A 14652-nucleotide genomic window follows, 5' to 3' on the forward strand; every position below is an offset into this window, starting at 1 on the left:
GGATTTAGCTCAGCAGTGTAAGCACCTGCCTTGCAAGCAGGCGGTCGTGAGTTCAATCCCCGGTACTGATAAAAATGAAAAAGACAAAAAAAAAAAAAGATTGCTATTTTCTTATCAGGAAGGGGTAGGGAAAGTGGTAGCTTCTTAAATAAAATGAGGAAGGTGGTCAGGAGGAAGTGGGAGTTAAAGTCAGGGAACTGAATGAGATCACATAGTACCAGGACATGGTATTTCAAGGATTTAAAACAAAGATGGCAATGATACAAGAGTGAGAGTGACGGTCAAAGAGAGGTAGGAGGAAAACCAAGTCCCCATGATACAGTAAAGAACACAGTAGAAGCTGTCCAGAGGGATGTGGTAATTAATGGTACACATGGCGAGCTGAAAAATCACTAGATTTGCTGACTGAGTGTAATCAGGGGCTTCCGAGACAGCCATCTCAATAGTGTTGTAGGGATGGAAAAAAAGACAGTGAGTGTACACCTAAAAAGGAAGGTTGTCAGAGAGATAAGGTCAGGAGATAAACGGCAAGGAAAGCAGAGAAGTTAGAGATATTCACTTAGGCAATGAAAGAATTGGTGCAGAGCTTAGGAACGTGTATCACTATTCAGCCAATCATTGTCTTCTTCAGGGATCCGAGGCAACCATGCAAATTAGCATGTGTAGGCCAGCAAAGCACACACTTGACAGATCTTTTGGAACCTAATCTTTTGGACTGGGATAGGACTGTTTGGATTCGATTTCCTAAAGGTATCTTTAAGACAAGTGAGAAGGCGGTGGAAATGGTCCTGCCAGGCTGCGAGGCAGTATGTATAGTCTAAATAGAGAACAAAATAAAGCAAGTCGGAGAACAAAATGTGCTTGACTAGGAGAAAGAAGAAGCCGAATGTGCAAGAGACGAGAAAACCCAACAAAACACACAGAACAAGTGTTAAACACATGATCCAGAGAACGGAAGAGCAGAAACAACACAAGCCACTTGAGGGCAGTAACCATGGGCAGGAGCTACTTAGCTAAATATCTGTATTGGGGAAACACAGCAGCTATGTGCCTTCAGGTACCAGAAAAGATGCTGTTGTCACTGACTACCTAAAAAATCAAATCAAAGATGAGACAATGTGATAGGGCATTGGGTTGCAAGCATAATGTCAAAGAGCCTTTGACTCAAGGCAGAAGGAAAACAATTTTTAAGGGGAAATCCTCCTATGTGCCAAGTATTTCAATAAAAAGGAGTAGGACTGATTGGTGAATTCAGGCCGTCTTCCACTGGAACAAGCCATGGCAGGCTAAATGGAAAGCGACTGACAGTACAGAACTATAACTGAAGAGACACAGACCTCAGAGTCATCAAGAAACCTGAGGTCTGCAGCCATAAATTGATTTGGATCGATTCACCAAATGCCTACTGAGCAGCTTGTAGACATGGTGGAGAGAATGTCAATGAGGTTTCCTGTCCTCATTGAGCTTCTCCTCCAGGAATAAGAACTCTCAGGGAAAGAAAATACAAGCAAGTGTTTAATGTATGCATGTATGTATATATGTATATGTATACACACACACAAGTAAGTCTTTAAATGAGAAGTGAAAGAAATCAGACAAGCACAAGAGCTATACAATAAACCCACTGACACTCTAAGCAAAGCCCAGCATTTATTTATTTATTTATTTATTTATTTATTTATTTATTTATTTATTTTTGGTACTGAGGATCAAACTCATGACCTCACATTTACTAGGCAAGCACTTGAGCAACTGAGCTAAATCCCCAGCCCAAATCTCAGCATTTAGCCCTGCCTATCAGCTCTCATCCCACCCTACCCCAACTTCACAGTTTTTCCTTTCCCATGGAGGCCCCCAATCTACCCTACACAAATTCCCTATTTCTTCCACCTGTGGCATCTATGCTTAGCAACATACAGCACAGTGGCCAAGAGGCTCTGGACTCACAATGCCAGAGATCAAACCCGAGCTGAGCCCCATGACCTTGGACAAGTGGCTCAACCGCTCCATGTCTCCATTTCCGAGCACATAAAATGAGAATGATGATGGTATCTTGTTGGTATCATTTAAATGAGTTACTTTGTATAAAGTGCTTAGAATGGTGACTGGTACAGAGTTGGCACCCTGGAAAGATAGGCTGTTATCACTCTGCCCACTTGAAATTCTTTCCACTTTTCCTCTCCACTGACTCAAACTCACTATCTTTTAAGGAATGAACTCAAATATTTTACCTCCCATTACTACACTGCTAAGTTTAGTGACAGCGTAGTAACTGAGGACCTACAATGTACTGTGCTCCAGAAAAACCAGGATAAATAAGACCCAGCCCTGACCTAGAGATCCCAGTCCCTATCAGTGGGTAAACAGGCATTCCCAAAAGGATCATTACTCTTATCCGGCAGGCACTGGGGATTAGTATTATGTATTAAGTGCCCCCTCATCAGAGTTTACCTTACTCTGCTGACTTTCCTAAAGCAGTTGAGTGTCCAATTTGTACGGTACTATTCTGCAACAAAGGCATCTGTTTTGTATTCTCTGAATGGCTCACTTCCTCATCAAACTGGCTTCTATGTGCTCAGTTTGATGAGGAAGTGCCCATTCTGGGACTGAGTCTTGTAATTCTGACCCTCCATTACCTTTTACCAACAGGTAACTAGTTGGGACATTTAAGCCTTTCTAGGAGAAAATTTCTAAGGCCTAGGAAGATAGGTTTCAGGTATGACATGATTTTGGACTACCTAATTATTACTGAGCTCTGTCCATATCTTGTACCTATAGAAGGATACTTCCCATACTACCCAAGGTATTACTGTCATCCCATTTGACAGTTTGATGGAACGGCCTGTGAAGGAGCCCAACAAAACAAGAAAAAAGTGCCAAACACTAGTTCTTCTAAAATTTAGTAAGGCAGTGGGGGCACCTACACTTCATTCTTCCACCATGTTTGAATGTTTGAACCATGAGTACATTTTCAGATTCACCCAAACGGAAAAGAAAAAGCCCAGAGGCAAAAGAAGAGAGGGTTCCCTTCCTAAAATAGCCCACCTAAAACAACATCCCAGAAATTCAGTCTGAGATCTCATTGCTTCTCCAAAACTTGCACCTTCTCCAAAAGCAGAAAACCATCAGGGGCAGAACTAACTCAAAAAATAGAGCCAACTAGTTTTTACCTTATAGAGTTTATACTGAAGGTTTGCAGAAATGCACTGTTTCAGCAGAAGCTTAAATAAGGCAGTGCCTTGATCTAGGAGGAAGGAGGAAGAACCTAAAGAAATGTACCCCATGCTGGCAGGGGAGGGAAGACTGCTGGGGTTCATTTTATTTTTAAACCTTTAACACACTGATTTCTCTTACTACCCTGCTCTTGTGAAGTTCCAGCAAATAGAGGCTCAGAAGAATACTCAAGACACTCAAAACTTGAGACTCTGGTTTAGGTTGCTGTTGGTTAAAAAGGAAAAGAGGCACCAGTTACTCTGCAAATTAACTTCACCACAGTCTCAGCCCAAAGAAAACCCTGGATCTCTACAGCCTCTCCTGATCTCACTATTTCATGTGGCAAGGACCTCTGCTATGCTTCTTCCACAGAAATGCCGAAATAAAGATTCTCGATAAACCTAAAACAATAGTACACTCAACTGTTAAAAATAGTCTAGGGTACTCCACCCCAAAAAAGAGTTCTTAAATGAGAAGCAATCACAACAAAAATTATTCTCATAGCCACAGCCTCCATGAAAATTCCTTGCTCAATTAGCTCTACCTCTGAGCATTTCATTCAATCCACTGGTAACAAGTTTGGGATCAATCTGCCTAGCACAGCGCAGAGACACCTACATACAGTCTCCTCAGTGGTGTGTGAAAAGTGAGTAACAGCACAGGTAATCAGCATGTGTAAATAAGAATCTGTGATGCTGAAAACAGTGCAGGGAGGGGCTCGAGAAGAAATCTGAGGTCACTGGAAGGCAAAGTTGACATCCCCAGGAAATGTCTTCCCCTACCAATTAATTTTGTAACTATATGCCAATAAAACTGCAGGAGCTGCTAAGCAATTCCATTACAGCCTCTCACTTATTGGATTTCTAATTCATTATAGTCTAACATGCCCAGGGTCACCTACATCCAACAGGTGGAGTGAATTTCTAAAATGATGTTGCAAGCTCTACCCATTGAGCTACCTTGATAGAGCAGCCAAGTCTAACAGCAACATCCATGCAGACAGAAGATAAAAAAAAATTGCTGATTCCAACCCCAAACTGCCATGGAAAAGACATTAAAGTTCCCCCAAAATAGAACCATTTCAATTCCGTATTCCAGATAGCAGATACATGATTTTATTTCTATAGATTTTTTTAAAGAAAATTTTATTAAATATTCTGTTGGAGCACAACATTTGATGCCAAGAGACAGATGTCAAACTACCAAAGGTGATCAGCAATCTCCTAGTATAGTAAAAAATATAAACACATTCTAGAAGAAAGCATTGTGAGTAAATTAAGTCAACTAATTTTTATCTAGTACCTAGGCATTAAACACTGAGATGCCCCTGTCAGAGAGCTTTCTGTGAAAAGCAAAAAGATGCAGTGAGCCTTCTTAAAAAATATGCAATTAATCACACACTCCTTCAGATTAATTGCAGTGCCTGAGATGTTCCACATCATTCTCCCTCTGCCCCTGAAATCTAACTCCCCCATGTCCTCTCTGGTTTTCAGATCACTCTTGAACACCTCAAGTGAAAGCTTCCATTCTGATTGAGTCAGCCTACCACTATTAACCAGAACTACAAGTCCCCACTCATCTCTTTCTAGTTCAATTGGTGACCTTCGGTGCGCTGTGTGTGTCAAGGTTATACTGCCCACGAACCACGCATCCTTTACCATTGGGCCACCAGTTCTGCCCTGCCTTCGATCCCAAAGCAAAACCTCCTAGCCCTGCTGGGCCATCTCAAATCCATTTAACAGCACATTCAACAGCTAGTTAGATTGCTGCTTCTCCTGCTATCATCCAGATTGCTTTGGGTGGTGAAGCAAATCGGTCTGAAATCTAAAACCTCCAAAATCCACCTGAATTCCAAGCACCGACCTCAGTCAAGAGAATGAAGAGCAGCTTAACATCTTTCAACATAACCACTTCTCTTGAACTGAATCACAGTCCACAATCCTATCTTACATCAAATGCCCAGCTCCCCATAAAAATCTTAAATCTTTTCAGGAACCTTACTGTCAAAACAGTACCCAGGGGAAACACCATCCAGGAACCAATACGACATCCCTTCAAATCAATATCTAAGCTACAAACACAGCAAATAGGGAGTGAAAGCTGCCAAGGAAAAAATCAAATTCTGCTTGTCTCCTAAGTGGGCAGCAACTAACTACCCAACATTACCCCCCAAAAACCTCAAAGTGAAGGAGCCAGGGCATCTGGGCAATAGCATAGCTGATCAAAACCTTCCTGGTGAACTTGCTCCCCTGAAAACAGAATGTCATCAAGCTCCCACATCCACAGGCTACCACTGCATTTTCAGAAATTCTAGGAAACCGGGAAGGACCCTCCAACCTAAGCACTGTGCTAATGCGTTTTTCAATAGCTTTTGTAAGAATGGAGAAAGACCTACTAGGTCAAGAGGTTTACAGTGATATTTATATTTTATTTTCTAGTCTCCTGGTTTGTTTGGTTTTTTCTTTCTTTTTTTTTTCCTTTTTTCTTTTTCCTTTCAAGCCCAGTTTCTGCATATCGGTGTCTCAACTGTATCACACTCCCTCTTGGTGGCTCACAGTAACGGGGCTGTCTCTGTCCGCTTGTGCTCTCCGAGCTCAGGGAGGCTCAGCTGCCAGATCCCTGATCTTGCAGCATACTTGGAGAGGAGCCGAGCATCATCTCTCTGTTAGAGCTCTAGTTCAGCCACTTGCAGCTCAGTTAAACCCATCAGGAAACCTTTAGCTTATGAGACACGGTTTTTAGGATTCTTCCCATACAGCCAAGATAGCAACCATCCACCCACTTGAGACAGATCCATAGATGGAGAAATAAATGGGTAGCTCATCTTAACTCCTGCACAGTTCCCTTTTGACCAAGGATATGCACTGCTAGAAATCTCCCACTCTCTCCTCCCTCCCCCTAAGAGAAGACCAAAGACTGAAAAACTAATCCAAAGTACTGAATTGACAATTAGGATGCCACAGACACGAACAGATATGTTAGATACCGTGAGATGAGGATATTAACAGTCTAGCCCACCAGAGCCCAAACAGGTAGAGTGCTTTCCAAATGCAGGCAGATCAGCAGCCTCTCTCCGCCGCACTCCCCCCACCCTCCCACCTTTGGCTCTGTAAGCCATGCATCCATGCAGCTCCTTTGGAAAGTCAGATTTTCACTTACTCAGATCTACCAAGAATCCCCAGTGCCTTGCTGTACGAAAACCCCACAAACGGCAGTTCTTCGCCGGAGAAACCTGAGGGGCTCAGCTGGCACGGAGAGGATGAAACCCACGAATTCTTCTCTGGTTCATCAAAATTGGAGGTGTCATCGTCAGACTTGAGGGTGGGAACGAAGGGGGGAGGAGCTGGTTAAAGAAAAACAAGAAGAGGTGGGAGAGAAAAAAATTCAGATGGATTCCACACTGTTGCGGAGAAAAGCATCTTACTCTTCGGCGTTGGCGACAGCACTGCAGCGCCTGCTTTCAATCTAGCTCCTCACACAGGCAGACCCAGCCTCAGCTCCTACAGCAACAAGAGATTAACCCCTTCCCTGCCAACATGGCCACCAACCCGCAGACAGGCTGCCTGCCCAGCTGGGGTAAAGTGGAGGATAAACTCAAACAGGTCACTTGGTCCAAGGAAAGCCCTTAGACAACTCACTGGAAGTCGTTCCTTCCTGATATTTCCAGAAGGCTTCTACAGGGCATCTGCTGGTTAGAGTTGAGATGTCAGACAACCTAAACCTATTTAGTCCCTGTTCCAGGTCTAAATTATTAATAGTTAGTGCTAATCTTAGTGAAAGAGGGAACATCTGTGTCTCGTGTATTAGCCAAAATGAGAGGAAGGAAGGGAAAAGAGGACTTGCGAGGTTCTGGAACTCATGTTAGGGTACCACTGCAGTCTAGTTCATTCACATCCAATGAGTCTACTCGCAGATCTTATTAACCACTTTTTTTTTTTAGTTCATTATCCCTCCTCCCCAGTGCAATCATGCCCATCGAATCCACTGCAGTTTAATCAGCATAATGAAACATCAGCCAAATAAAGTTCCTGCCGGTGATTTACAGCACCCCGCTCACTGATGGTGGGACGCACGACGGACATCTGCAGCACGGCTCCTACCTCCTTACGGCATGACTCTCAGCTCGGCACACATCACATCCTCTCTGCTTTCTGCCGACCTACTACGCTGCCTCCGTCAGGGAGGTGGACACTTGTCCATCAGTCACCAGGAGGCTGCCCATCCTCGGGGGCTCCGGGGGGTGTCTCCGGTCAGAAGCGTTACCATGGCTGCGGGCTGAGGCATCCGTGGTGGGCTGGTCGGGGGGCAGGCAGATGGCGAGCCAGCATCACATCCCCCGCAGTGCAGGCTGCACGCTCCCCACTCTGTGGTGCCTGCTCTGGCTGTAACCCCACCTGGCCGCCTGCGTGGCAGGGGCCAATGCTGATCTGAGTGACAGAGCAGCATGAGTCACTGCCGCCAGGGCTCGCTAGAGCTCCCCCTAGGACAGTTGTCACAGCCCTTCAGGGCCCAGACTTCTTTTTTAACTCCTCGTGTCCTGGACCAAGCCGTATGCCAGATATGAGCAGCAGTCTGTTTTCTGCTTACAGACTCAAAAGAATCTGGCTGTTTCCAAAGCTCCCCCAATGACAACAACATCTGAAGCAGTGCTGGGAAGCGACTGTAGCAGCAGAAATACGTGCAAGAGAAAGGGGACCCAGCCAAAGGTCTAGCTGCTCTGGGGAAGTGCAAAAGAACATTCTCAGGCTTCAGGTGCATTGAGATGAGGTGGGAGAGGGAGAGAGATCAAAAATATAAAATGTGCACTACCAGAAAATTATTTAACACCTCCAAGCTCTCTCAAGAGAATTTAAATCATCACTGTTAGTGTCAGAATCTACTTGCTTAATACCTCAAAAATTAGGAAAGAAATTTTAAATTGAATGCTCCGGCCCACATTCCTCATGTACTTCCAGCAATATAAGCCCAAATCAATCTGTTTTCAACTACTCAATATATTTTTAAGCAAAAAAAAAAAGATTTTAATGGAAGTTACAATTCATATGAATGAAAAGAAAAAGTTTTACACTCCAAAATAAAGAAACTCAGGTAAAGATATGAATTTTATGAAGAGGACTCTGCAGATGACACAGATAGGGAGACACAGTGGTTAATGGCACATGTGCTGGAATCTGACTGAGTTCGAATCCCAGCTCCACCAGTGCCAAGGTCTGTGACCTCAGAAAGTTACTTCTTCAACTCTAAGCTGCAGCTTTAACAAGGGAATCACTATCTCAAAAGCTGTGGAGAGGTTTAAAGAAAACAGTCTCCATATAAAGCACTTAGCACAACTCTTAGCAGATAGTACGGCCCTATAAAGATTACCTGCCATTATTATTATGGCTCACATGAGGCGTGTGTTTACGGCAGATGCTGCAGTTACTAGAGGCTAAAATATAGCAGAATCTGCATTGAATATTCATTCCTTGGCAAGGCACAGACATACCAAGGCACAGACACACTGAGGTGAATGTTTATGTTAATCCTATTATATCATTTAATTCCTGGCACAAGTTTAAATCCCTTTCCACTATATACTAATTTATCTTTCGGAGACTAAAATAGAATTCCATTTCTGAGCAAGGAGTATGATTAATAGAAGGACAGGAGCCACCCTCTGTGAAGTAATTATGATTTTTGAATTTCTGTACCATAAAATAAGATCCATCTATAAAACTCGACCATGCTCAAAGCTAGCCTAATGTAGGCAAGATTGGAAAGAGGGCTACATAACTTTTCAGGCTGAGAGGAAAATGTCAACAGGAAATACACCAGCTCGCTGGTCACAGGTGAGATATTTGCAACATAGATTAAAAGCTAGGATGTGACCCTCAAGACCGGAAGTTAGTTAAGTACAACAGAAAACTGAGAAGAGCTTCGTAGGACCACATGTATGCAGAAGTTGTTTTCTTTTGCTTTGCTTTAACAAAGGTACAGGGCTGGGGATATAGGTCAGTGACAGAACACAGTATTTGTCTAGCATACTCAAGCAATCTACTACTATTACTACTTCTTAAAAAAAACTGTACTGAAAGGACGTTGAAATCACACTGAGTGGTTTTGAATCTGTGTTGCTGGAAGTACACAGAGCACCCTACCACACTGCACGGTGCCAAACACACAGAAAGTACATAATAAATATTTGCCCAGCAAATATATAATTAAATGACGAGAGGTGTGGGTGCTGCAGAGAGAACACCTCGCACAATGCAGGCCCCAAGGAAGGTACTTCATGTTTGAATTAAATGAAGAAGCTTTAAAAGCTGACATTGTTCTGTCTGAAAAATATGTTAATGAGTGCCTGTATTAATATTTCCTGATACGGTACTATGAAATCATCAGCTCTCCTTGCCGATACATACTTACCACATTCCCTAACAACAAATACAGCATGCATTAATCTTTATTGCTCATTGGTAAAAGCCACTGAGAAAAATAGTGGGGGAAGTTCTTTCTGCATATATATATTTTTTTAAATAAATCAGCCTATTTGAGGTGATGTCAGGACACATTCTCTTTGGTGGCAGAAGCTACACAAGTAACTTTTTGAGGGTTTTTTTCCTTTTTTCCAGTATAAGAGATGGCAGAACAAGGCTTTCAGAAACAAAGAGCTATTTTAAGAGCCGCAGTTAATTTTTCTTCTATAAATTCCCTCTTGTTTCCTTTTTTAAATCTTGAGACTCATTAATAACTTGGGGGGGGTTATCATCTTCAAAAATATTTTTTTAAAAACGGCGATGAAAGAAGAACTGAATGGCTTTTTTCTCTCGTTCTTTCTGACATGCTCCACTGAGTTCCGACTACCACACTCTCATCTTTAGTTATTTAGCACATAAGACAAACATTATTATTAAAAACATAACATTTCCTGATTTTGGTCGGCTGCTTATTGCCTTCTTTCTGCACAGGAACACAATTTGCAGGATGGGAAAAGATTTTAACACATTCACTACTACGTAGATGTCTACTACCTAGATCTGGCTTCCCTATTCAAAGTTTAATATCTATTTTGTTAAAAGAATGGATGAAAAAGTCCATGCAACACGCCATTTTGGGGAACTCCAGTATTGATGTACCTCAGAGTACCCAATTTATTATGAAGGACTGACATTAAAAAAAAAAAAAAACCTAATAAACCCTTTTAAACTTTTTTCCTCTTATTTAGGTGAGGGGGTTGTTTGTTTGTTTGTTTTTGAGACAGTCTCAGTATGTAGCCTAGTCTGGCCTTGAACTCACAGAAATCTTCATGACTCAGCCTCCAGAACGTTGGGATTACAGGTAGGTGCCATGACAGTTGGCTTTTTTCTTTTTGAGACAAGATTTCACAATGTAATTCAGGCTGGACTTGAACTCACTGTGTACTCCAGCCTGGTTTCAAACTCACAGCAATCTTTCTGTCTCAGCTACCCAAGTGCAGGGATTACAGGTGTGTTCCATCACAACCACCAAACTTCTTTTTTCTTGTACTGGGGACTGAACCCAGCGCCTCATTCATGCAAGGCAAGCATTCTACCACTGAACTGCATCCTCAGCCCCTTTTTAAATTTTATTTTGAAACAGAGTCCCAGCCAGGCATCTTAGCACACACCTGTAATCCCAACACTCAGGAGGTTGAGGCAGAAAAATCATTGCAAGTTTGAGGCCAGCTTGGAGTACAAAGTGAGTTCAAGGCCAGTCTGAACTGCATAGCAAGACCCTGTATCAAAAAGACAAAAAAGAAATGAAAAGAAAAATAAAAAAGAAACAGAGCTTCAAGGATTGCCTAAGCTGGTCTCGAACCTGTGGTCCTTCAACCTCATACTCCCAAATTGCTGGGATTACAGATGTGCGGCACCATGGCCACTTACTCCTAAACTTTTAATCATCAGTGTGAGTTACAGACAGTAGTGCCAAGTTACGTGTAACAGACAGAAAAGATGACGACTGACAGTGCTGTGTCGTAAGAATGAATGCTCACAGTGGTGCGCACCTGTAATGTCAGCACTCTGAAAGGCTGAGGCAGGAGGATCTCAAGCTCCATGCTAGCCCGGGCAACTTAGCAAATGAGCAAGATCCTGTCTCAAAATAAGGAAAGGGACGGGGATGCAGCTAAGAGAGAAGGCCCTGGGTTCAACGCCCGGTACGACTCCGGGGACCGAACTCACAACTGCCTGCTTGCAAGGCAGGTGCTTATGCCACTGAGCTAAATCCCCAGCCCGACAATAAATAAAGGATAATGTACAGTAGTAAATAAAGTGTGATGGTATAATGAATCAGGACTATGACTAGAACACAATAATGTTCACAAATCACAGACACTTTCAACTTCATTCCACCTACCATGATATCCAGCTCATTAATCGATAAACTGGGTGCTATTCAAATGTGAAGGAAGATTACCCAAGAAATTGGCTATCTCACTGATGTTAAGAAGTGCAAGAAAAAGTGAAATATGTTATTTAGAGGGCAGAATGTGGGTGTGAGAAGAAGAGAATACACAGAGCCATGGCAAACTTGGCTGATGGGGCGCAGAGTTTTTGTGTGTTCCCACAGGCAAGTGTCATAGAGGTGATTGAATCTCAAGAGCTGGTTAAAAGATATCTTCATGAGCTGAAGTGGGGAAGAGTGCTACTTTCAAAAAGCCACAGTCACCAGAGCAATGACCCAAGAGAGCTGTGAGTAATGAGGCTACGGAGTAACTAAAAATGAAATTGCCGGACATTGAAGGGGGAGCACTGGATTGGATTGACAGAACATAATACCACAAAGAGCTTTAAGAGTGCTAGACTGATACGATCATCTCAGTAGTGATGGTCGGAAGAGGTCAGGGCTGGAAACCTGTAACAGACAAGTCTGTGACAGTCCACTGACAAATCCTACACTAAAGAAGTGGTGACAAAAACAGAAAGGGTATGGAAGGGTCTGGAGACAGGCTTTAAAAACAAGTGACACATTTTGACTGATATAAGAGCACAGATTTTAGGAATACTGAGCAACAAATTACTACAGTAGGAGCAATTCACAGGAAAAAAAAAAAAAAAGGTTGCAAAGGAAAGAAGAACAAGATATCCAGTAGCTGATGTCTCATGGGAATGAACCACAAGACCAAGTTAGGGGATCGGCAGATAAAGCTGGTCACTAAATACATATAAAGAAAAGAGCCCATGAGGATAGATTATTCTGCCTAGCATCTTGGGCCTACTTCCTACTTCCTCCCCTGCCAGCAGGAAATGGTCAGATATGACTCAGCCCATTATAGGTATAAGAAATTCAAAAGGAAGATAAAGCAGATCCGATTTGTAACAACCTTAAGTAAATAGAAAGTTATCCCATCATGACTCTTTGACTTCCCCAAAGAGTCATAAAGAAAAGACTTTGGGGCTGGTCAATTTGTCTCCAAAGTAAATAAATATGGAAGTTAGCATCATGAAAGTATGCTTTCATCAATCAATCTTTTTTTAAAAATGCTAGGTTTTGGCTGCAACAGCTAAGGAGATGTCCTCTCTGGTGGCTGCTCTCAATGGACTTGAACCTTGTCATACCTCAAAGCCATGTTCCTCCTTCAAAGCTGCTTAATATCAAGCTTTTGGGAGTCAACTGATATTTTCCCACAGATTTATGCTTTTACAGATGCTTTCTCTCTTCTCTGGGCTGCACAGGAACCAGATTCTTATCTCTATAGCCTTGCTTTGTTTTTTCTTTCCTTCTCAGTCTAGGTCCTCAACCACCTGTGAAACACCTAGATAGACAAGAAAACAGTCAAAAGAGGAACTTTTCCAGTTGCAACTAGCCATGCCTGCGTTTCTCTGCAAAGGTGGATCTGGACAGACCTAGGGTTTCACCAAGGTGGAGCTTTAGTATCTTTTTCTCCAACATTTAAAAATTTTCCTCATAAATGTTTACAAAAATTTGCATACACACTAAAGTAGAAAGGGAGTAAAATGAACTCCCCCGTGGGCCTCACACAGCTTCAACTAGCAGCTCCCATTCTCATTTCACCTCATCCTATCTTACCTTGTTTGTATGTTTGTTCATTATTTTTTTTTAATTAAGGAGAAAAAGAAAAAAAAAAACCGAAATAGGGTACAAGTTATACAGAATTTCAGAAAAAATAAACAATAGGAAATCACTAGTTAATAGATTACATATTGGTATCTGAGAAATAGTTGTTCAAGTTTAAAAATTAAAGTATATAAAGTGGACTTTCAAACAGTGAGACTGGAAACAGTTTTGTTCAATGATCCAACAAAACTCAGTAATATGGTTATCTATCTTATACACTTAAATATATATGCGGTTATATTCTTTAGAGCACTTTCTTTTCCTTTCTTTTGTACAATGACAATTACACATTTTGGGTTTTATTACTCCCACAGTTCTTAATACTTTTTTTGAAGAGAGTAAAACCAAATGTAACATAACAGAACAGAGTCAGTCAAATCAAAAGGATGAACATAATAGATAATGTAAAAACAAAATACTAAGTGATCAACAATGGTTACCATACTGCCTCTTGCTATATTAAAAAGAATTGCCTATATCATCAGTTATAATAAAATTGAACAAAACAGTAACGAATAAAACCAAAACATTGGAGACATTACAGGGCTTTAAAAGAAGATAATAGTCAACCGGAATGGGCGTCATAATGAATCTTATTGTCTTTACAGTTGTTGCCTATACTTTCAAACTTGGTACTATCAAGCAAAGCAGAATAGAGGAAAATCAGTCAAAGCAAGATGGTAAGGGCTATACAGGGTTTCAAAACAAGTTAATAAGAAATCAAAGTGGGTTACTATAATGTATCCTGCTTTTTTTTAATTTTTTTCCTTAATTAAAAAGAAAAAATAAAAAAGTAAATAATTTAAAAAAAGGAGATTGAGATAAAAGAGGGCATAACAACAAAACAGCACAGGTCAAAGCATCACCATTTAAGCAAAATAGTGTTTCACCACAAGACATCTCGATATAAAACTAGTTACCATAATATCTCTTTCCTTGAAATCTTTGAGTATAACTTCGTATACTGTAGCACCAAACATATCAAGACAATGTAAAACCATTCAAGAGAATGACAGTATTACAGGGTATTTAGAACCAACTATCAGAATGTTTGTTCATTATTAAAAGCAAACCCAGACATCACAACATCTTACCTATAACTGCAGCGGTAGATACCTCTAACATGGGGTTTCTCATTTGCAGAGCTGTGGAAGACTGGACGGTTTTTGTTAGGGAGAGAGGATTATTGTGTGTATTACAGGGTGTCTAGCAGCATTCCTGCCCTCCATTCACTAGAAGTCCATAGCATTCCTAAGTCATAACAATCAAAATGTCTCCAAATGTTGCCAAATATCCCTTACAGAGCAAAACTCCTCCCAGTTGAGATAAGGAGCTTTAAAAAAGAAAACAGACCTACAA

The 14652-nt window shown here is 41.6% G+C and overlaps 1 protein-coding gene across 9 annotated transcripts in view; it reads right to left on the reverse strand.

Moving 5' to 3' along the window:
* Cit (citron rho-interacting serine/threonine kinase) overlaps positions 1–14652 on the reverse strand; it is a 169420-nt gene that overhangs the window by 98557 nt on the left and 56211 nt on the right. For all 9 annotated transcript variants that reach the window (XM_063225749.1, XM_063225744.1, XM_063225743.1 and 6 more), the window contains exon 10: positions 6373–6556. In XM_063225749.1, the coding sequence (XP_063081819.1) occupies positions 6373–6556 (184 nt within the window). The remainder of the gene's footprint in view (positions 1–6372; positions 6557–14652) is intronic.

Source organism: Cavia porcellus, unplaced genomic scaffold, assembly GCF_034190915.1.
Source record: "Cavia porcellus strain 051 isolate PalLab524CR breed Dunkin Hartley unplaced genomic scaffold, mCavPor4.1 scaffold_16, whole genome shotgun sequence".
NCBI lineage: Eukaryota > Metazoa > Chordata > Mammalia > Rodentia > Caviidae > Cavia > Cavia porcellus.